Source organism: Eutrema salsugineum, unplaced genomic scaffold, assembly GCF_000478725.1.
Source record: "Eutrema salsugineum unplaced genomic scaffold, Eutsalg1_0 scaffold_9, whole genome shotgun sequence".
NCBI lineage: Eukaryota > Viridiplantae > Streptophyta > Magnoliopsida > Brassicales > Brassicaceae > Eutrema > Eutrema salsugineum.
The window spans coordinates 7,931,152-7,954,555 of NW_006256342.1; the positions used below are offsets into that span (position 1 = coordinate 7,931,152).

The 23,404-nt window shown below is 34.1% G+C and overlaps 2 protein-coding genes across 2 annotated transcripts; one reads left to right on the forward strand and one right to left on the reverse strand.

Annotated features, from left to right (window-relative positions):
- The first annotated feature begins 13,437 nt into the window (after nucleotides 1–13,437).
- LOC18008705 lies at nucleotides 13,438–15,025 on the forward strand. Its single transcript, XM_024154204.1, has 3 exons — nucleotides 13,438–13,498; nucleotides 13,568–13,896; nucleotides 14,009–15,025. The coding sequence occupies exons 1-3, from the start codon at nucleotides 13,438–13,440 to the stop codon at nucleotides 15,023–15,025; spliced, it is 1,407 nt and encodes a 468-aa protein (XP_024009972.1).
- A 937-nt stretch (nucleotides 15,026–15,962) lies between these two features.
- On the reverse strand, nucleotides 15,963–19,374 carry LOC18008614 (beta-glucosidase 32). The gene is made up of 13 exons (XM_006391282.2): nucleotides 19,132–19,374; nucleotides 18,960–19,029; nucleotides 18,673–18,728; nucleotides 18,362–18,437; nucleotides 18,173–18,250; nucleotides 17,962–18,049; nucleotides 17,622–17,877; nucleotides 17,395–17,513; nucleotides 17,069–17,286; nucleotides 16,908–16,945; nucleotides 16,703–16,805; nucleotides 16,494–16,602; nucleotides 15,963–16,405 (listed from the first exon to the last, which is right to left on the reverse strand). Exons 1-13 carry the CDS (start codon nucleotides 19,279–19,281, stop codon nucleotides 16,165–16,167), a joined length of 1,602 nt encoding a protein of 533 aa, XP_006391344.1. The 5' UTR covers nucleotides 19,282–19,374; the 3' UTR covers nucleotides 15,963–16,164.
- Between the last annotated feature and the right edge of the window lie 4,030 nt (nucleotides 19,375–23,404).

Consider the following 23,404-nt stretch of genomic DNA (forward strand, 5'->3'; position numbering starts at 1 on the left):
CTTGTTGCTTTGTAAATGCCTCTTGGTTATCACAACATCATAAAGCAGGAATTGCTTGGATTTTATATGATGGACAAGGTAGACAACTCATATCGGGATCAGGCTCAACTGATCCTACACCCAAAGCATCCCCTGCAGAGATTGAAGCGCTGTGATTGGCATTAGTGGAACTGAGGCACTTAGGTTATGCAAATGTTACTTTATGCGGTGATCTTTAAATGATTTACTGACCGTTTCAGAACCGGAATACAAGCGCAAGATTGGATTCATAGAAACATCATCAACTTGGAATCCAAATTCAGGACATTGTTAATATATCTAGAAGGTGCGATTTCAAGTTTAAGCAAATTAATAGATTAGCTAATTGTAACACTGATGCTTGGCAAAGCAGGCGAGACTGAGCTTCCAAAATTATGTAATCAAGTGGATGGTGTAATTTCCAGTATGGTAATAAGATAAGTTGACGACAAAAAAAGCTAGCTACTAATATTAATATATATAGCGAGCTACACTTTTGAGTATTTGATCTTCGTTCTTGATCATTTCATCAATGTGATGTTTGTAGAATTGAATTTGTTCGCTGTTTACGCCATCGCTTACTAATCCAACTGAATATTCAGTATTTGAAAAATCAAAAACTGATTCTCACCTCATTGAAGTCCTAGCCAAAGAATCTAGAAAACACATTTGGCGATATTGGGCCATATTCAAGCCTTATTGTATTTGTCTTTCTTGTATATATCCCACATCATTAATATGTGGTGTATTAGGTTAATTTTAGAGTCTATATAAGGCACAGCCTCAATATTGATATGAACATAATAAGAAACCATTTTATAACTTCTAAAGATTTCTTGTCATAGTATCAGAGCTTTAAAACCTAAACTACTACAAGGTTTTATTGTTTCTAGATTTAAGGGATTTCAAGTTTCCGCTGCAAGATCCCGTTCTTAGTTATATTTTCTTTTGGTTTTTGACCTAAATATTTTTGTTTTCACTCTGTAACAATTATTTTTTTCGATGGGTGATAACAACTCGACAATTATTCTATCGGTTTCTACAACTCCTACTGAAACTCGTCATACCATATCGCCATATGACTTAACTTCTGGAGATAATTCTGGTACTCTGATCTCTAAACCCTTGTTGTGTGGTCCAAACTACGATCAATAGGGCACAAGTCTTCGTGTAGCACTGAAGGAAAGAAAAAAGTTTGGTTTTGCGGATGGTACCATACCACAGCCAGAGGAGACGTCTCCTAATTTTGAAGATTGGACTGCAAACAATGCTCTTGTGGTTTTATGGATGAAACTCACAATTTATGAGAATCTCTATGACTTGATGTCCCATATTGATGACTCTCATGAACTTTGGATACACATTCAAAAGCGCATTGGAGTTAAAAATGGAGGTGCTGGTTGTGGTTCTGTTCAGTTAAATCATGTTTTTTGCGGCTCTTTTTCCTTCTATCACAACATTTTCTGCTACAAGTACCGCTTTGATTTCTGCAGATCGAGTGGGGATTAATTGTCTCAGTGATAATCAGTGGAAGGAATTAGTTCATTTGCTTGAAGAACGCAGAGTGCACTCGACTGAGCATCTTTCTGGGAAATTTTTTATTGAATCCTGGATTGTTGATACAGGAGCTTCAAATCACATGACTGGTACACTTGATTATCTTACTGAAATCTGTGACATGGCCCCGGTGTTGATCAAATTTCCTGATGGTCGTTATATACTACGGCTAGTAAACACAAGAAAGTAAATTAGGTTCTTCTTTGACTTTGCGAGAGGTGTATTTTGTCGATGGACTTCAATGTCATCTCATCTCTGGTTTGCACTTGACTAGGGATCGTCATTGTTTTTTTCAGCTCACTGATAAATTTTGTGTGATTCAGGACTGCATAACGATGAAGCTGATTATGGCGGGTAAGCAAGAATTTGGACTTTATTGTTTTTGCGGTGTAGAAATTGCTGCAGCTATACATGGATCAGATTCATCGTCCGTTCATGTGTGGCATAGACACTTGGGACATCCATCCTCGAAAGCTTTGAAGTTGTTACCGTTTTCTGATTTTAATTGCAGTGATTTTGATTATAAAGCATATGAAATTTGTATCCGCGCCAAACAGACTAGAGATTCTTTTCCCATAAGAAGTCACAAGACAAGTTTTCCATTTGAAATGGTGCATTGTGATCTTTGGGGTCCATATAAAACTATTGCAATATGTGGCTCTCAATTTTCTTACACTAGTTGATGATTATTCAAGGACTGTGTGGATTTACCTTTTGAAAGCGAAACAAGATGCTTTTCTACATCTTCGAAATTTATCAGCCTTGTTGAACTTCACGTGCAAAGTCAAAACAATAAGAAGTGATAATGGCTCAGAGTTCATCTGCTTATCTGATTTTTTTGCTCAGCAAGGTATCATCCATGAAACATCATGTGTGGGCACACCTCAGCAGAATGGTAGAGTAGAGCGTAAACATCGTCATATTCTCAATGTAACTCGAGCATTTTGTTTTCGTGCGAGATTTTCTATCGAGTTTTGGGGTTATTGTGCACTAACTGCTGGTTATTTAACTAATCACACACCCACAACTCTTCTCAATGGGAAGACACCGTTTGAATTGATATACAATTGTCCACCTCTGATGAACCATATTCAAGTTTCTGGTTGCATTTGTTATGTTCACAATCAGAAGCACGGATGGGATAAATTCGAGAGTCGCAGCAATAAATCCATTTTTATTGGGTATCCTTTTGCCAAGAAAGGATGGCGAGTTTACAATATTGACACAAGGACTGTCTCTATCTCTGTGATGTAATATTCACAGAAACAGACTTTCATTTCAACAACGTAACAACTATGTCTTCTTCTTATTTGCAGTGTTCTGATCCTCCACTTAATAACATTACTGATGATGATGATATTTTTAATGATGCAGTTATACCTGCGGATGTTGTTAATCCCGAAAACTCTGCAGATGTTGTTATACCTTAGGATGTTGTTCATCCCGAAAGCTCTGCATATTTTGTTATATCTGTGGATGTTGGTTCATCCCGAAAGCTCTTCTTCTCGGCCAATACCACCACTACCACCTGAGAACGAAGCTGCTCCTGTGAGTTCTGATATTGATGATGGTACAACATCTCATGACAAAGAAATTTTTGCTGGTACAGATGATCTAGTTGTTGATGACAGCTCAGATAACCTGCAGATTGTTCCAGCTATCTCTCCTGACTCTTTGGTCACCACGACACCATAAATAATCGAGGAACCCGAATTACTTGGCCATGGGCATTGCAAGAAACAACGACCTGTTAAGCTAGCGGACTCGCGGTTACTTACTGAGCCATTTCCTTCATTCACACGTTATCCTTTGGATAATTATCTCTCTTCACCTCAATTCTCCACCGCTTATCAGACATATGTCATGGCTATGACTTCTGCGATAAAAACTTGAAGCTACAAAGAGGCAGTTCTTGATGCAAAGTGGTGTTTGGATGTTCAAAATGAAATCGTCTCGCTGGAAGATCTTGGTACATGGATAGTCGAGGATTTGCCTCCTGGGAAAACTGCGCTTGGCTGTAAGTAAGTTTTCAAAATTAAATTGAAATTTGATGGTTCGGTGGAACGATACAAGGTACGTTTGGTCGTTCTTGGCAATAATCAAACTGAAGGAGTTCATTACGATGAGACCTTTGCGTTGGTTGCTAAGATGGTAACAGTTCCTACTTTTCTTCAACAAGTTGTCTCTCTTGATTGGGAAGTGCATCAAATCGATGTGCATAATGCATTTTTACACAGAGATCTTGATGAATAGGTATACATGCGCTTTCTTCCTAAGTTCCGGACGAATGACAAAGTGAAAGTTTGTCGATTGAGGAAATCACTGTAAGGTTTAAAGCAAGCTCCTCGATGTTGGTATGCAAAGCTTGCATCAGCTTTGGAAGCTTACGGTTTTCACCATGACATGTCTGAGTACTCTCTGTTTATACTTAAGAAGGAATTTGTCCGCATTCATGTGCTTGTTTACGTTGATGACTTGATTATCACTGGTAGCGCGGTTAGCATAATCAACGAGTTTAAAGCTTATTGGAGCTCGTGTTCTCTTATGAAAGACCTCGACATTTTGTGATACTTCTTAGGAATCGATGTCGCACGAAGTCCAGTTGGTGTGTATTTGTATCAACGCAAATATGCAGTGGAGATCCTTACCGAAACTGGTTTACTTGGTCTTAAGCCGGCTACTCATCCGCTGGAACAGAATCGCAAGCTTTCTTTGGCAGATGGCGCGGTTATGTTGAATCCTGCTTTACACTATCGTTTGGTTGAGAAACTTATATATCTGACTAATACACGTCCTGAGTTATCCTATTTTATTCATATTTTTTCTCAGTTTATGAGTGCTCCTAAGCCTGCTCATTGGGAAGCTGCGCTTCGTGTGGTTTAATATCTCAAACAAAGTCTCAGGCAAGGTATTCTTCTAAAGACTGGCACACCACTTGTTTTGTCTGCTTGGTGTGATTCATATTGGGTTTCATGTCCCCTTACTCGTCGGTCTTTAACGGGTTGGTTTATACAACTTGGCGGTTCACCGATATCGTGGAAAACAAAGAAGCATGATGTTGTGTCTCGTTCTTCTACTAAGGCCGAGTATAGAGCGATGGTAAACACAGTTCAAGAGCTTCTCTCGTTACGACATCTACTTCTGGTTCTTGGTATCCCGTGTGACTATTCCATCATCTTTCATTTGGATAGTCAATCGTCTCTCAAACTAGCAGCTAATCCGGTCTACCATGCTCGTACTAAACATGTTGAGTTGGATTGTCATTTCATCCGAGATTAGATCATGTGTGGTACCATTGCTACTAAACATGTTTCCACTAAGTCTCAACTCGCTGATATAATGACAAAAGCACTAGGTCAGAAGGAGTTTGAAGATTTTCTTGGCAAGCTGGGTGTTTGTAACCTCCACACTCCATTTTGAGAGGAGGTATTGGGCCATATTTAGGCTTTATTGTATTAGTTTTTATTATATTTGTCCCACATCGTTAATATATGGTGTATTAGGTTAATTTTAGAGTGTATATAAGGCACAGCCTCAGTTTGATATGAACATAATAAGAAACCCTTTTATAACTTCTAAAGGTTTCTTGTCAGGCGAAACATCAAAAAATTTCCCAGCTTAAAAGTTGGTTTCTATACACGTAGTTGCATGGTTATTTTAGGCACTTTAATTAAAGGGTGATTTGCATCAATAGTACTTATGGGAGAACGAATTAAGTAACTAACATGGAAAAGCAGTCAATTAAGTGGGTAGCACAAGTCAACGAAAAAAGTATGTGGAAATGACATTACACCCCTTGCTCCATAAATCTAAACATCGCTTTTTCTGACAGAGATTGGGACCACACTAACTTACTAAGACGCAGATATTACCTCATTTTTGGACCAATAGCAACATAAATTTTATTCTTACTTTAGCATCCTTCAAAAGTTGTTGACGTTTTATAATGTGTGTGTAGGACTAAGTTAATTATTATTTTCTCTCTCTACCACTCTTCTCTTCCTTTCCGTTATTTTTCTCATCCTCTTCTTTTCTGTTTCCTTTTCTAAACACAATATTTGGAAGGAGTGAATTTTAGGTAGTGCATCGCTGATTTGATTAATCTAATTTTGCAATTTAGCTTTATAGTTTGTATTTTCTCAAGAAATTATACACGATACCTATTTCTCAAATCATTTAAAATCTGAGGTAACTTTATAGCATAATTGACTATTTTCAAAAAAAAAAATCATTTACTCAGAGTATGCAGTTATGTAGTAGACGACTATTTTAATAAAAGAGCTGCATCCTCAGATGAACATCCTCTCATTCATAAATAATGAGACATTATAGACGATATTTTCTATGGTTGCACCAAGTTGAAGGTAAATAGACATATACCAAGTAGTCACCTATCACTTCAATATAGACGTTCTTTTCAATTCTAATTCTTTTGTTTGTTGTGTTCATATATTTATAGTAGATGACTACTAATATGTACTATGTTTAAAATGTAGGTGGTTGTTATCGACCATGATGAGTATGACAACATTGCAAACGAGAAGCTTATGGGAGAAGTGTACACAACCAGTTTTTATAGACCCTTTTATGAAAGACCTTTCTACCCAGAACCAACTTATGTATGTTCTCGTGACTTGGAACTACTTCCCCCATTAATGCGCTGACCACATGGTCGAAAAAAGAAAATAAAGATCTCATCCCATGGAGAAATGAAGGTAACATAGTCATTTATTTTAGTGTTTGTAACATAGTCAACTTTTATATTGAATTGTAGTTGACTACTTTGTGGTAGAAAAGTGGTTGATCCAATTTGTTTGACTGACACCGAGAAATTTGAGGAATACGGCAAGGCTTTGCAGCAGGTGTCTTGGGAGAGGTCATAATGGTATGGCCATAGTTTATTATTTTCATAGAAGATCATTTGCTAAGAGTATGTGGTTATGTAGTAGACAACAATTTTTATAAAAAAGTTTCATCCCCCTCAGACAAACATTCTTTCACTCTGAAAGTGTGAGACATTATGAATGATACTTCCTATAGTTGCACCAATTTGAAAGTAAATAGGCATATTCCAACTAGTCATCTATCACTTCAGTATAGACGTCATTTTCAATTCTAATTCTTTTGTTTGTTGTGTTCATATATTTCTAGTAAAGGACTACTAGTAGGTGACTATGTTTAAGATAACGTTTGAATGTCACAGAGACGTTGACTACTTTGTAACGTATTTTGATTAGATAGCTAGTACTCAAAATCAATTATTAATAGTTTTTTATTTTCTCCATACAACTCAAAGTTGATTCTAATACTTAGTAAGTATTAATAATTGTCTATTTCAATTAGATAGCTACTACTCAAAGTTGATTATTGGTAGTTCTGTATTTTCGCTGACTCAAAGAATTCAGGGTAGTGCTTCATCAAGCTGGGCCGTTTAATGAAGGCAGATAGGTTGAGCGCCCAGATGACAGATGATTCCTTGAATGTTTGGTTTAAAACCTTATATGAACTAGCAAATGAATAAGCATCTTCTGCAGATTCTCTATCAACCTTTACAAAGACATCAACGAGTGCATCGCGAATCTGGAGAAGCACATTATTTGTGAATGGTGTGGGTTCACATTGTTGAAGAGAACACATATCCCTACAAAAGAAAAATGGCAAAAAGTTAGTTATTGTAAACTGATTACTATTATAATGTAGTTAACTATCAATAGTTATATTAGTTGTTGGTTATATGTGCATAGTAGTTATGTAAACTGAATATGGAGTAGTTTTTTATCATATCTGTTATAGACGATTAGAGTAGACGATTACTAATGATGATATTCAATGTAATTATTACTTACTCAGTATGCATATAAAATAGTTAACTACTCTAAATCTACAAAATCAAGAGAATCATATATCGATAACAACGAAGAAGATGACGGAACTGGGTGAATACAGTGAACAAAAATTAGAAGTACTAGAAATAAAATTGATTATAGAGAACCAGACATCGAAGATGTGAGCACAAAAACAATAACTGAAAGTCAGCTCTAAAAAGCGTAGATCTGAATATGTTACAACCCGGATGCGTACAAAGAAGACAATGGAGCTGGAATGAAATAACAGAACAAAATTTGAAGAATCACGAGAAAACAAATTCTGACAACAATATAAATAGCTAAAAGATAGCTGAATAAATTGATAATTCTAGATTTACAAAATCTAAGAGCAATATGCGGGTAACTGCGAGTAAAATCAGATAACTGAACAATAACGATGACAATAATGAATCAAAATGAGAATAATAACAGAGAATTAGTAGTTGTAGCAACAGATAAATATGTACCTTTCTTTAATCACTGCGGAAGAAAAAGACGGCGTTGTAAAAGATTTGTCGACCATGTTCGGAGGTTCAAATCCGGCGATAACGCTATAGAGACTCGCCGTAAAAAATGACAGATTGATATTGACGGAAAAGGTCTCGCCGTGAGAGAGAAGAGATGAGAGGATATGGATGTAGTAGAAGTATTTTGAAATTCAAAAATGAATTTCATAGACCGAAGCTTACCTATAAAGATGTGGGAAAATAATTTGAATTAAAGGTAAAGCTGGATGAAAGAGAAAGATGTCAGAGAAAAAGTAAAATGTAACAACGTATACGTTATAAGATATAAAGAGGTGTTAGAGTGTAAAGAAGCTGAGGGGGTATTGAGTACTTTCCACCCTATAAAAAATTAGTTTTCAATCACCTAAATAACTCTTGTCGTGTTGCTATCACACCAAAATTCCCTTAATTAAAAATAGGAGAGAACCCGCGCGTAAACGCATGTCTTGTTTTAATTTATATTTTAAATAATATATTTTAGAATTTATATTGAATTTTATGTTTACTATCAATGTTTTTGCGTTTAAAATATTTATATTTTCTTTGATTTCTTCTTGATGATACATTATTTGTAATCTCTTCTACACCAGTTTTGCTAAATACTAATTTTTCTCCCAATATAATAAGGGACTAAAATCTACTATTTAATTTTTGTATGAAAACATAATAGTTCACTTTAAAATATATGTTGAATATCATAGAATAATATTTATTTGTTTTTTGATCTTTATATTCTTTTTTATTTTTGTAAATCTTACTAATATAATATTTGTTAACTTTCTCAATTTGCCATTTTTATTTTTTTTTATTATATATATTATTGATTTTATCTTTTTTCTTTATTAAAAAAAAAACATGTAGGACATTTTTATGTAAACATCCTTCTTTTTACTATTATTTTTTTAATAATTTTTATTTCTTTAATAATTTCTTAAATATTTTGTGTTTTATAATTTTATTAGTTGAAATTTAATATGAGATTATTTGAAACTTCTTATCTTATTCAGTTTCATAAATTTTTTATACATTAAAATTTGATTATATTTTTAGTTTAAAAATGAAATTTAAATCATTTAAAAAAAAATAGAATGGTACATTTAAAAAGTTTTATTTTATATAATATTTATAAGTTTTTTATATTTAAATTAAATTTAAATTTCATTCTAATATAAATATATATTAATATTTACTTGTGTTCTTTAATGTGTTTACTTTAAATTTGATTAATTATTTATTTTATTAATATTTAAAATGTCATTCTCTCCACTACTGATGTGTCACTCAGCTAGAGAGAGTTGAGCAACTTAAATGGTTGTTTCATATATGACAAAAAAATAGTTTGTTTATGCATTCATAAGGAAAATAAATATTAATTTCTTATTGGTACACAAATGCTCCGATATATGTGAAAAAGCTTATAAGAATTGATTTGGCTACATATGTCATCAAAGTGCACTTATCTTTTCCGGTCAAATGTCTTGAGAGAACTCTAGAGTTAAGCGTGCTTATGTTAGAGCAATCTCAGGATAGTGACCTATTGGGAAGTAGTCCATAGTACCGTGTGAGTGAGGATAAAAGCACGAGAAAAGATTATGTGGTGATTGCAAGAATAGTAAACAAGTCTTACAAGCCTCCCGGACCAAGCGACTCCCGACCGTCGGACATGGCTGGGCCAATGGGCCTAGATAAGATGTTGGGCCAACGGGTCTAGAAAGAGGATGTTGGGCCCATGGTCCTAGAGAGGACATTGGGCTCACTAGTAGGGGCGGTTGGAGGCGTTCAGAGTTGATAGTCAATCCAGATGAAAGGCGGATTCGGGGTCTCATGGATTTGATAGCCGGTCCGTCTCGTTCTCGGAAGGGAAGAAGGGAGCTGAATTTCACAATTGGTATCACAAAATGAAGTTTAAATCATTTTAAAAAAGAAAATAGAATGATACATTTAAAAAAATTTATATTATATAATATTTATAAGTTTTTATATATTTAAATTAATTTTGAATTTCATTCTAATATAAATATATATTAATATTTACTTATGTTCTTTAATATGTTTATTTTAAATTTGATCAATTATTTATTTATTAATATTTAAATGTCACTCTCTCTACTACTAATGTGTCACTCAGCTGGAGAGAGTTGAGCAACTTAAATGGTTGTTTCATATATGACAAAAAAATAGTTTGTATATGCATTAATAAGGAAAATAAATATTAATTTCTTATTGGTACACAAATGCTCCGGTATATGTGAAAAGACTTATAAAAATTGATTTGGCTACATATGTCATCAAAGTGCACTTATCTTTTCCGGTCAAGTGTCTTGAGAGAACTCCAGAGTTAAGCGTGCTTATGCTAGAGCAATCTCAGGATGGTGACCTACTGGGAAGTAGTCCATAGTACCGTGTGAGTGAGGATAAAAGCACAGAAAAATATTATGTGGTGATTGTAGGAACAGTAGACAAGTCTTACGAGCCTTCTGGACCAAGCAACTCCCGACCGTCGGATAAGGGTGGGCCAATGGGTCTAGAAAAGATGTTGGGCCAACGGGTCTAGAAAAAGGATGTTGGGCCAATAGGTCTAGAAAGAGGACGTTGGGCCCATGGACCTAGAGAGGACGTTGGGCTCACTAGTTGGGGCGGTTGGAGGCGTTCAGAGTTGATAGTCAATCCAAATGAAAAGGCGGATTCGGGGTCTCATGGATTTGATAGCCGGTCCGTCTGGTTCTCGGAAGGGAAGAAGGGAACGGAATTTCACAATTAGTATCAGAAAATAAAGTTTAAATCATTTGAAAAAAGAAAATAGAATGATACATTTAAAAAAATTTATATTATATTATATTTATAAGTTTTTATATATTTAAATTAATTTGAATTTCATTCTAATATAAATATATATTAATATTTACTTATGTTCTTTAATATGTTTACTTTAAATTTGATTTTATTTTATTAATATTTTAAATGTCACTCTCTGTACTACTCATGTGTCACTAAGCTAAAGAGAGTTGAATAACTTAAATGATTGTTTCATATATATGATAACACCGGATTTTGACCATTTTTATGGATCATTTTAATATCTTTTACAGGTGTTTTTACTCCATTTTCAAAGGTTTTCAAAGGATTTCTATGTTTCCGGATTTTAAAAGACTTTTCAGGTAATTTGGGATAAAGAGGCACAAAATGGAACAAAAAGACTCTTTTGGATAAATGCAGACCGTCAGAACTCTCATGGAGAGACGAAGACCTTCTCACCGTCTGATCACCCTCAAAATTGGACAACTTATAGAAGAATCAACCAGCTTTCAATTGCACTTGGTTTGGAGACATTCCAACGGTTGGATCTCAAGATATTTCATTAGCCCCGGAGCCACTCGAAGTCGGCCAGCAGCTCACGCGACCGCGGCCAACAAGCTATTTGCCGCGGTCAGAAGCTTCCCGACCGCGGCCAACAAGCCAATTGCCGCGGTCACAACACTCCCGACCGCGGCATTCAAGCTCCGACTTAAAGCCCACTTATCTGAAGCCCAAAGTCATTCTCAGCCTCAATTCCGGAACCCTAGAGACCATGGAGCATTGGAGCCTATAAATACATGTCATTTAGGTCATTTTTAGAGAGAGCCATTCATACTTTACAGAAACCATTTTCCTTTAGCCGTTTTTATGAGATTTTTGTAGAAGATTGTTCAAGTCCGAGTTCTTCAATAGAGAAGCTTTCTTTATCTCTTTTCTTTACTGTTTTTCATTACTTTTATTAAAACCAATGATGATGTCGAACTCAGCCATTTCTGAGTAGATCCCGAGTTGGGCTTAGGGTTCCCAAAAGGGGCTCTCATAATCGATTAAGACATCTAGGTTTATAGATCTAGGATTTCGACCTGTTCTCTGTTTATTCTTGTTCTTATTGCATGTATGCTTGATTGATCACCTAGTGTCTGATCTAGATAGTTAGTGTTGCGAAAGTTTTCATTAAGTATCAGCCCTAGAATGAAACAGGTAATTTTTCCGTAGGAGTGGAAACCTACCTGCGGCGAGATCGTGAGTATTGACGAGTCTTGTGCAGCTCTTGCGTTCTCTCCCTTCCAGGGCCAGAGTGGAAACCTACTGGTCAGGGTTGCGAGAAACAGTTGGTTATGATCACGACAGTGACGTAGTCATATCGCCGTACTCTAGCTCTAGAACCCATATATTGTTATCCGTCAATCCCAATCTATCTACCTTAGTGTTAAAATCGATTATGATCCCTTAGAGTTCCCAAAAGCTCAGCGTTTTTAGCCATAGCTTACAATTCCATCGATTTTTACTTGCTTTCTTAGACCTGCATTTCAATTTCCTTAGTTCGTTATTTACTTGCTTTATTTACTTTTCATGCGATATTTTACTTGCCTTATTTTTGTTTAGTTCGATATTTTACTTATTCCATTTGCATTTCATTCGATTTTCTTTACTTGCTTTTTAGGATAGATTTATTTGCTTTCTTTTGCTTTAGTTTAATTCGCAAGAAAAATAACCAACCTTTAAAACCAATTTAGTCTAGACATAAAGTTAAAAACCGTAGAAGAATACCAGGCACACAAATCTCTGTGGATTCGATCCCTGAATACTACAACTGATCAGCTGTGCACTTGCGGCTTTCATTTGTTTTGTTAAGGGTAAAACTTGTTCCCTCACGTAGTTGACACGAACACGCATCAATATATTAAAAAAAATAGTTTGTATATGCATTAATAAAGAAAATAAATATTAATTTCTTATTGGTACACAAATACTATGTTGCGTTGTCAATCTTTAAAGAACTCCCTCTATCTTTTATATATTAAACTAGATGTGTTTGATTTGTAACTATTAAACTATAGCCACAACCGCTTGTAGCTCTTTCGTGGCCCTAAACAGCTTTTGTAGTACATGTGCGTCTCTTATTCTGTCATTTTATAAATTATTATAAAATCTAAAAGTATCATACAAAGTCAGATTAGCCGGAGTCATAAGCATGAGATTTATACGGAGTCACAAGCCCACAAGAATACCGGGAAAGGATTTTTTCATGATGCTCTCGAGGCAAGAGAAGTAAACCTAAAAGTGCCATCACCCTCGACGACGCCACCGTCACGGCTTCGTTGCCGGCTGCTCTCCTGTTCTCTTCAACGGCGAGCCTCAAACTTACCTTCAATTGGCTCTTTCTCACGTCATGGATCTGTCCAAGTTCGAATCACCCCATCGACAGAAAAAGCCTGAAGAATCTGTTGGTGCTCTCTCCACTGTCAAAACCATCGCCAGTGAGACAGCTCCCAAATCTCCAGACCCTCGCTGGCCGTAACTTCGGCGCTGGATGGAGAATTCCTCTTCTTCTCCTCAACCAGCAAAAATAGATGGGGCTTCTGAACCGGAGAAGAAGAATGTAGCGCAAGCAGCGCAAACATCTCCTTTACATACCAGCGGCGAAATACAAACAGCCCCTGAAAAGCTCCCGGAAAGTGGAATTTCATTGGATGGATGTTGTTGGTCCATCTGCTCCAACATCTGAGAAACATCAACCTCCTTCCTCTGTAGGTAAATGAGCTTGGGAGAAGCCTCTGATTATTGCTTCTACAACCCATCAATTGGAAGCTGTTGCTACAGACAATGCAAACTCGCATTGGCCAGAATTGAGGGCTGTAAATCGTACTCGTCAACCTAGTGTCACCAAGGCAGCAGCATCTGCTTCACTCGGGTCAGAAACAGAGATAGCTGCTCTAAAGGAACATTCAAAGGAGTATCCTTGGGCCGCCAAAATGAACCAACCGATGCGTAATCTTCACAGAGTAACTATCCTGGAGTTCATGGAAGACGGAACTCCTAAGATAAAAATTCCCAGCCACGTCCTTTTAGGTGGTTTAGAGAATCAAAAGGAGTTTATTGTTGGACAGTTTTACCGTTGTTCTGCTCCCTCTAGAGGATTAATACAAGCGGTAGTTACTCGGATTTGGGGAAAAAAGTGTAGGATCTTCACTAGACAATTAGGAGAATCAACCTACTTGTTTCATATCCCTGATGAATCAACCCGAAAAATGGGTTCTCCAGAGAGGGTTGTGGCACTTTGACGATTGCTTGATGTTCGTGTCAAATTGGACACCGGCTGAAACTATTTCTTTGCCAGAAATTACTACAGTTCCAGTGTGGTTAACTCTCAAGAACATCCCATACCAGCTATATTCTTTTGTAGTGATTAAATGGATTGCATCAGGCATTGGTGAACCTATGTTAACGGAGAAGTCGTGGCTTGATCCTACTCAGATGGGAGAAGCAAAAATCCTAGTAGAGGTAAAGCTAAACAAAGCATTCCCACAAAAGGTTGCTTTAGTGGATACAAGCAATGTAGTTTCAATGGTGGATGTCATCTACTCATGGCTGCCTTCAAATTGTCGTAAGTGTGGACAATTGGGTCACAAAGCATCTCGGTGCTTGCTATTGAATGCTAATGGAACTTCTAGTTCTGCTCCAACAGACAACGTGAGTACAATTATCTCAGAAGCCCCAATTGCTATTGTGGCTGATGATTTGATTGTTGATGTTGCTAAAGAAAGGGAAAAAGAGACTAAGTCCGCTGCTAAAGACTCAGACGTAACTACTACTGTCACGCAAGTTTCAGAACATGGGACCACCACCCCTCTTACTCACATTGCACTAGGTGAAAAATCCATTGCCTCAAAGCCAGTTTCTTCGCCTAAGGTCACAAAGAATCCTACCAGCTTCAATACTGGTTCCATGGTCTTATCAAAAAAGATAGACACTACTAAACAAGATTCCACTTCTTCTGCTCCAGCGGAGCACAGTATACGTAGGTCCTCGTCCAACAAAACTTTGAGTTCAAACCGGTTTGCCTATCTGGATACTTCAGATGATGAAGAAGAATCACAGGTTTCAGATGAGGATTCTGACCCGACGACTCTTATGACGCCAATGGGCAAAAGAATCCTAAGAGAAAGACCGGTACGACCCTCAGCGAAAGCTAAAGAGATGGTTTGGCAGACCGTTGCGGTTGGGCGTGGAAACAGAGGCGGTCGTAGTGGTCGGGGTAATAGAGGTGGTCGTGGCTAAATGGAATCCGCCATTCATTGTCTTTACTAAATCGAAGCGGAAGATTCGGTTTGTTTAAGTACCACATTTGTTTGTGGTCTAATCTTTACTTTGATGTAATATGCTTAAAATCTTGACTTCCGTCATACTGTAACCGCAACTAATAATATAAAAAACTGGTTTGGTTAAAAAAAAAAAAAAAAAATCCGATCACCGGGATGCAAAAGGAAATAACGCAAACGAAATTACACAAATGGATGCACGCTTTCGACTATAAAACGTAAGAAACCAAAACATCAAGCAACATAAAAAAATGAACAAGAACTATTGAAAATACGAAATATGAAACAAAACGGAGTAATATACAAAAACACAAACAAAAGACCCAAGTGGAAGCTGAGTCTGACGGTGAAAATCCAATTCTCTCTCTTTCGTTCTCTTAAGTTTTCTTTCAACGGCACCAACATAAACTACCGACTCTTCAAGAAACTTCAAAACGACTGACTAAACAAGTTTGTTTAAACAAGTTTGATTTACTTAAATGATTCTTCTTTGACCGACAATTGATTTATAAATTTTAAAAGTCGATCGAGATATCACAAAAGATCTCTTCAGGAGTCCAGGGTTTAATTTATTTTATTTTATCTTCTCACGTGTGTTATTTCATAAAAAAAAACAGATTTGTTTTATTAGTTTTTCTTTCTCTTCGACTTTTTTCTTACCTAATATTCTTTTTTATGTTAAACCTAATATTTTTTGTTTTGTTTTTAGTTATTAACTTTATTTAAAAAAAATAATAATCAATTTTGAGACTTATACCGAATAAAACAGGAACCATATATGAGACTTGTTTGTCTTAATATTTTTCATTTCGTATGACTCTTCAAGTCTAAATTTTTTAAAAAAGGAACTAATTTATTTTATATATATTTCTGGAACCTATAAAATATGCGGACAATTTTTTAGTATAAATGTATCTTTATTCATTTACATACATCTACTATTTACTGTTCTTGTGTATTGCTGCGAAAGTTACACATGAACTTTGTAAAAAACATGACTGCGTACGTAGTAAACATGTATCTATGAATCTATCTATATTTTATAATTTCTCATTGAACAAGGACTCAGTTGTTTGCTTCTCATGACTCCCAAAGAAGTTAGATCACCAGCAAAGCAGACCACCATTTTTTGATACTCTTAAATAGATCCAACGGTGTCGATTGCTCCGATCTTTCTAGGAACTTTTTAAACCATTTGGCTGAATCTTTAGCATATCGTTTTAGATTATCTGCATAATCAACGTAGTATAGACCAAACCTCATCGTGTATCCATGTTCCCATTCAAAATTATCCAACAACGACCATGTAGAATAGCCTCTAACGTCACATCCATCCACACTGCATGCATTTTGTATAAGATTATATTAGTCTCATTGCTTAAATCAAACTTTTTATTTCTTTAATTATAATAGTGAAGTTTACTTACGTGATAGCTTTGTGGAGTTCTTGAAGATGTTTCTCGAGGTAGTCTATTCTCTTTGTGTCCTTTAATAGTTGTTCACGTGGGACTGTCCCAACATCGTAGTCATCATATCCTGTAAATATATTGACTTGATTAATTATTAAGCTGAATTATTAAATAAAAAGATGTAATTAGGTGAAAATAATCGAGATTAATCCCTGAAACGTTCTTACCGTTTTCAGTAATGTAGATAGTTGGATTGTTGTATTTATTTTTAATATAATTTAGAAGTTTCCGTATGCCCTCGGGATAGACATAAATAAATTTTAAATCATCCTGAAATTGAAGAAGCAAATAATTAATTAGGCCATCGAAGTTGTAATTCAAATCTAAGAGATCAAGTATAATTTCGAGAGGTATTAATATTGTTGTTCATACCGATTCTGAAGAAATGTAATCGCCGCTACGATTTGTCACTATTAAAACATAAGAGAAAAGTATTATCAGTTTCAGTAAAATTATAATTACTAAATTAGAGATTGTTAATTTCAAAACTCCTAAGCCAATTTTTTCTTTAGTTTCTTTTGTAAGGTTCTTACGTTTGTAATCCACATGTTGATCCGTCGAGAAACGAAGCCGTGAAGGGTCATTGTGAAGCTGGTGTGTGACATATCGAGCACTGTAGTAGTTCATCCCGATAAAATCGAACGAGTTTTTAATCTTTTCAGATTGTTTTTTGGTGAAAGAAGGTAATCTATTTCCAGCGTTTTTCTGCATCGTTTTTGGATAGTCTCCAAAAATTAGAGGATCAAGATGCCTACATAAATCACAAGAGAAACAATTAAGATCAATTCTTGCACAAACTTGTATTTGAATTCATAAAATATTGTAAAAAGGAGAATCAACATCATAAGTCTCAACTTACCAACCAAGATAGTAGTCAAGAGCTCGTTCAACAGCTTCTTTATCAGCATGTGAATCAACATCATAAGGTTCGACCCACATAGGTGATAACACTATGCCTATCTTACCATCTTGTGAGATCTGTTTTGCAACAACAAAAAAGACTTGATTATTATCACAAAATAATTTTTTTTTAAAGATCTTATATGTTTTTTTTTCGAGCCTTCCATATAAAGTTAGATAATATACCTTGTCACATTTTCTAAACTCTTCAACAGCTGCAGCATGAGCTAGAAGAAGATGATGAGAGACTAAATAAGGTTCTGTGCTCGAGTCACCAGCCACACATAAGCTGTTTACCCATTTTGAGCATCGTCCCATTGCTTTAGTGCCCTTGTCGTAACCCGCAACGGTATAAATATATGGCTCGTTGAACGTTACCCACATATCGACCTTGTCACCGAATTCTTGAAAACAGACTCTTGCAAAGTTCCGGAAATCATCACTGTTTTAGCAAAACACCAACCAAAAGTTAAAGACCAAATATAATAATCATTTCTTGTTGTTTTGTTTTTTTTAAAAAACTTACATGATTCGAGGGCTTAAGAATCCACCATACTCATCCTCGAGAACTTGAGGGATATCCCAATGGTAGATAGTTACAAAAGGTTTTATGCCTGTTTTCATGTTTGAATATACAGTTTATGATCAGAAAATAATAGAAAAAGTTGGACTTAAATAGTTTTTTTAGAAAAAAAATAATATATATATATAAACTCTTTTGAGTATTTGATTCTCACCGTTCTTGATAATTTCATCAATGAGATTTTTGTAAAATTGAATTCCTTCGCTGTTTACGCCGTCGCTTACTTTTCCACCTGAATATTCAACATTTGAAAAATCAACAAATGATGAATATGCATATAAGACAAAACTATATATGTAATTATCATTTTTAAATATATTTTGAAACTTCAAGTACTACTCACTTGGTAATATTCTTGACCAAGAGATGGAAAATCTGAAAGTATCCATATTCATTTCCTTGATCAGCTTGATGTCATCCTGTTCGTTCATCACGTGAATTTTATGGTAACTCAGTTAAACCCGTTTATGAAAGAAAAAAAATACACACAAAACGTTATTACTTTAAGGTTTTGGCCAATTTCAATGTCGGGGCCACCTACTTAATCAAGAAATATATTTTGTAACACACGTTTCAGATTTTCTGGTGTGGCAAATATTAAAATAATAGTTACGATCACTCACTAAAGAAATAAAAAAAATCATAAAACCACACCTTATATCGATGATAAAAATCGACTGCTATATCTCCATTGTCCATATTTGTTCTTTCTGCAAAACAATTACCACGTTACTTACAATTTAGACAGCCAAAAAGTTTCACAATTTATTAATAAAATAATGGAATAACAGTCAAACTTCTATAACGACGTCGAAAATGTTATATTTTTTTTTAGTTCTAGAGATAATATTTTGTTGATGAACCAATTTTAGAACCGAAAAAGCATATTAATTCTTTGAAGTATTAATTTATAAATGTTGTATTATAGATTATATACATACCTGGATATGCATGTGTGAAGTTGTCCCAAATGCTTGGTGTCCTCCCTCCTTCTGCGGTTGCACCTTCATACTGCATCACAAGAACATATACATAACATTAACCTTTAGTTTCACTAGTTTCTAAAAAATGTTAGGCAATATATATAACACAATTACATTATAAAAAACTAACCTGATAAGCTGAAGAACCAACACCAAAACTAAAATTAGGAGGAAAACTATAACGATCAAGATGCTTCGTCGAAGATCTAAGAGATCTTCCATTTGTAAGAGCGCATGAGGCTAGAAAGAGTATGACTACAAGTGCAAGCTTAATTGCCATTTTTTTTCTCAGCCTAGTTAAGAAAACTAGTTAACTGAATACTAAGAATGTAATTAGGGCTTGTTCGTAGCCTGAGAAATGATAATTTCTGTAGGAGAGCTTATATAGAGAGAGGAAGCTAGGGCATAAACGTGGCGTTAAAAAGTGGGAACTATTATTATATTATATTTACCGAGTAAATCAGTTGGCTTTCGTTGAATAATCCATGTGGGTTTCGTTGACTGTTGTTTATTTGTTGAATAATCCATGTGGCTAAAAGCTCAGTTTTTAAAAATATATAACCCATTATTAATTAAGGAAACCCACATCATCCTATTATTTCTAATTACTGAAATTGTGTATACCACTTTTGTATACATCGATTACTCTGCATCATCCTATTATCTCTAAGTTGGACTCTCTTAATTAAATTAATAATATGTAAACTTTAGTTTCCAATATAGTATCAGAGCAAATTTGCTCTCGAATCAATCTAATGATCGAATTCTCTCTGTTCGTCGTTGCTTTTTTAAACATCAAATTCGTCGTTTCTAAGCCAAATGTTTCTATGATTTAAGTCTATTAGAGATCTCTGCATCAGAGTCACAATGATCTAAGGATCGATCGACTTCGTTTCTCATTTTTGATTCTTTTTTTTTTAAGCTAAATGTTTCCATAAAATGCAAATTCATGATTCTCTTGATATTTAAGCAATATATTATAAGCCTATCATAAGCTTATCATAAGCCTCTGAATTTAAGCTTATCATAAGCCTCTGAATTTAAGTTATAAATTTCTAAAGACAAATGTTTACATTTGGATTTTTTTTTAAAAAAAATATATACTCATCACTGATATCATTTTCAAAGGTTTTTTTTCTAAATTTTCATCAAAACTCTTTTAAGCCAATGAAAGTTTCTTTATTTTCTTACAAGCCAACATGAGATCTTTGATCTCCACCGTGGCTCTTCCACAACTCAACACATTCAATGTTCTTATTAAGCCACTTCTGGTAGCTTCCTTCCAAGATCTGCGCTTCAAGATTGAAGTTGTCGAAGCCCCTTCATCTTACAAAAAAAATTACAAAAAATTTACGAAAAAGCAAGTAGAAACAAATAATTTCTTACAATATCGTATTATCACTTTTTTTCCAATGTTCGACCCAATGCATGAATGCAATGATACGATATATAAGCAAAACAATGATACGTCCATATATAAGACAACGATCTACTTTAAAAATAATAATAATAATAAGACAACGATCTTCCCTATAAAATGCATGCTTAAGTAGACCTTCTGTTTTTTACCTGTTTTTTTTTGGGTGTGTCAAAACTCAAAAGTCGTATTTGCGATCTCCACGCCATGAAAAAACCTTTCATTTAAGAAGTTGATGTATAGTGTGTTGAATTTTCCATATATTATACATCATCTTTAATTTATTATAGAAAAATATTTGAGACTTATGTGATATCACTATTTATTAGCAGCATTTTGCTCCAGTTTAAGTTTCTAATTTTTTTATTTAATTATTCATTTTTAAGATCAGTGACTTAAATTTCCCCTTTTTCATTCCTTCGTATATTTATGTCAATACTATTAACAGTAAATATAGTATAGTCAGATTCAAAAAAGGTAATCACATTTCTATTTCTTTTGAAATGAAATAAATATTTTCATTTCCTTTTGTGTGTCCCACATTGGTTAAATGGATAATGACTTCACAAATTCTCTTATAAATATAGCTAAGCTTTTTAGAAAAATATGTCAAGCCAGTTTAAATTCAAAGCTGGCTCTGAGAATTTGGAGACCAAATATTTATGTATATTACCTTAGAAATATTTAGAGATTAGAGGCCAATATTTCATCTGGCATTCCCCAGAGCCAGCGAATTGGATTACAAAACAAAACAAAAAAAACTGAACTTATACAAGTACTCAAAATTTGAATAATCTTTCTGGATAAAGTTAAATTTTGAATGTGAGACTTATTCAACAGTGTTCATTGACTGAATACAAGTGGAAATTGTTATCCGCCACACGACTAGTAGTCGGTATAACTTTCAAAATCTGAACTTAAAAAGTATCCACTTTTTTTTAGTTTGCACATTTTTCCCAAGAATACCAATATAATCTCGACCCTATAATCTCTGATTGTTCTTTTCCGAACTCCACCAAATTAATTGATATAGAAGTTTTCATTCAAGTTGGGCACAGTCGTTAGTTCTACCTGGGACGGATCTAAAAAAAAATTTTAGTTGGGGTACAAAGGTTTTTTTTTTAAACTATAATTAATTTTTAAATTTGGACATTTAAATAATTTTTGTACTAATAATTTTTTTTTAAGATGAGACACGTGTTACCTAACGTTTTCACCAGCATACGTCCCTGGGTTCAACTTCGGCCAGTCAAAAATATACCTCTTATTAGTTGTATTTTTTTTTAATTGACTTAGTTGCATTTATTAATTTTTCTTATAGAAAATCTTGTAGAATTTACATCTAAATGTTCGAAAACAAAATCGATTTTTTTTTTTTCATTATAATACCAATGCTTTTAATATGAACTAAGTATATGGTTACGCCAGTCAACAATGAAAATTGAATACAATATAATAACAAGATAACTGATGAAAATCTGCACATGTTAGTTTTTGTTTTTGTTTCTTGATTTATTTTTTCATTTCACCTACCATTTTCGCATCTACTTCAAAATAATATTTTTCTGATCATATCAATTGAATCACTAACACCAGATAAATTATTTCAAATACTATATAAGTAAGTAAACAAGGTAAACATGAGGACGCAACAGAGTACGTCCCGGGTCGTCTCAAACTATCGTTAGACCATGTTCAAATTATTTATTAAACATATATTTAGCATAGTAAAAAAATATAAATATAAACCCTATTTTAAATTTTAAATATATAGTTAAAGATTTTCAAATAAGAAAATTCGTATTTGAATAGGACCTTATTCGACCGTTCTATTCACATGTGGTACTTAAAGACGGTCTTGAATGCATGCCTTCAAAATTGAGAGATATTGCTACCACTGGATAGGAACGGAGACAAATATCCCTTTGCATGTTTCTTCCAAACTCCACCATATTAATTGTTATCGATTTCTTCATTCAAGTTCAACCAAAGTGGTATTACAGTTTTTGAAAACAAAAAAAAATATTCAAGAAATGTTAATTAGAAAAGTTTATTATGTCAATGACAAATATATTGAGTGGTTGATCCAACGGCTATCTAACATGCAGATCGAAATTAATTTTCCTCATATGAATTGCCCAACTTTTTTTTCGACGAGACTTATTCAAATCAAACAAACAAAACAAAAAGAAGTGGTAAAGATAGTAAAAACAAATGAAAGTTTCTAAACAAGTATAATAGGTTTAATTTGTCAAATAATTAATCAAACTAAGATCAATAACTTTGAGAAACATTGCCAATATATGTAATATAACAGTTTGTTTTAACGTTGTTGATGTATCACCACCAAAGTTTAGAGGGAGAATTGCTTTTATAATGTCAATTCAATTACATTTGTCTTTTTAATATTTTCTATTTTTTTGGTCGTTTTTTGACATATTTGTCCTTTTAAATCAGTTATAATAACAGTTATAATAAAAAAAAAAAATTTGAAACTATATTTTAAAATTTTCAAAAATATTTAAAAAGAAAAACAAAATATTTTTGGATATCATTTATGGAAAGAAAGTTTTAAAAAATATTTTTAAAATCCGTTCTATGCATGGTAGAATGTGTGTGCTATGTTCTACATCCACATAGAATCTCATTTCTATAGTTCTTTACATATTCTACCAGCCTGTAGAATTCGTTTTCCATAGTTCTTTATATATTCTACTAATTAGTGGAGAACGTATTTTATATATTACATATATTCTATATCACAGTAAATTACAAGTTCTACTGGATAGACTTTATTTAACATGTTCGTAGAATACAACTTCTACGTATTTATTAGATTAGGTTCTATGTTTTTGTAGAACAAGTCTTCTACATATGGTCTGCATTCACATTAACGTAGAATACAACTTCTACTAAAATCTTAAAAAAATATAGGAAAATTAGTTAATTTCCCAATTTGAATATTTTCAAAAATCTTTTATTTATT

Coding starts and splice junctions, on each gene's coding strand:
- LOC18008705 (XM_024154204.1), top strand. CDS start 13,438: ATGGATGTTGTTGGTCCATCTGCTCCAACATCTGAGAAACATCAACCT. Junction 13,499..13,567: donor TCAACCTCCTTCCTCTGTAG/GTAAATGAGCTT, acceptor CTGTTGCTACAG/ACAATGCAAACTCGCATTGG. Junction 13,897..14,008: donor CTAGAGGATTAATACAAGCG/GTAGTTACTCGG, acceptor TGGGTTCTCCAG/AGAGGGTTGTGGCACTTTGA.
- LOC18008614 (XM_006391282.2), bottom strand. CDS start 19,281: ATGGCAATTAAGCTTGCACTTGTAGTCATACTCTTTCTAGCCTCATGC. Junction 19,030..19,131: donor TTGGTTCTTCAGCTTATCAG/GTTAGTTTTTTA, acceptor CTTGTGATGCAG/TATGAAGGTGCAACCGCAGA. Junction 16,806..16,907: donor ATTACATTTCTTCAGAATCG/GTATGAACAACA, acceptor CTTCAATTTCAG/GATGATTTAAAATTTATTTA.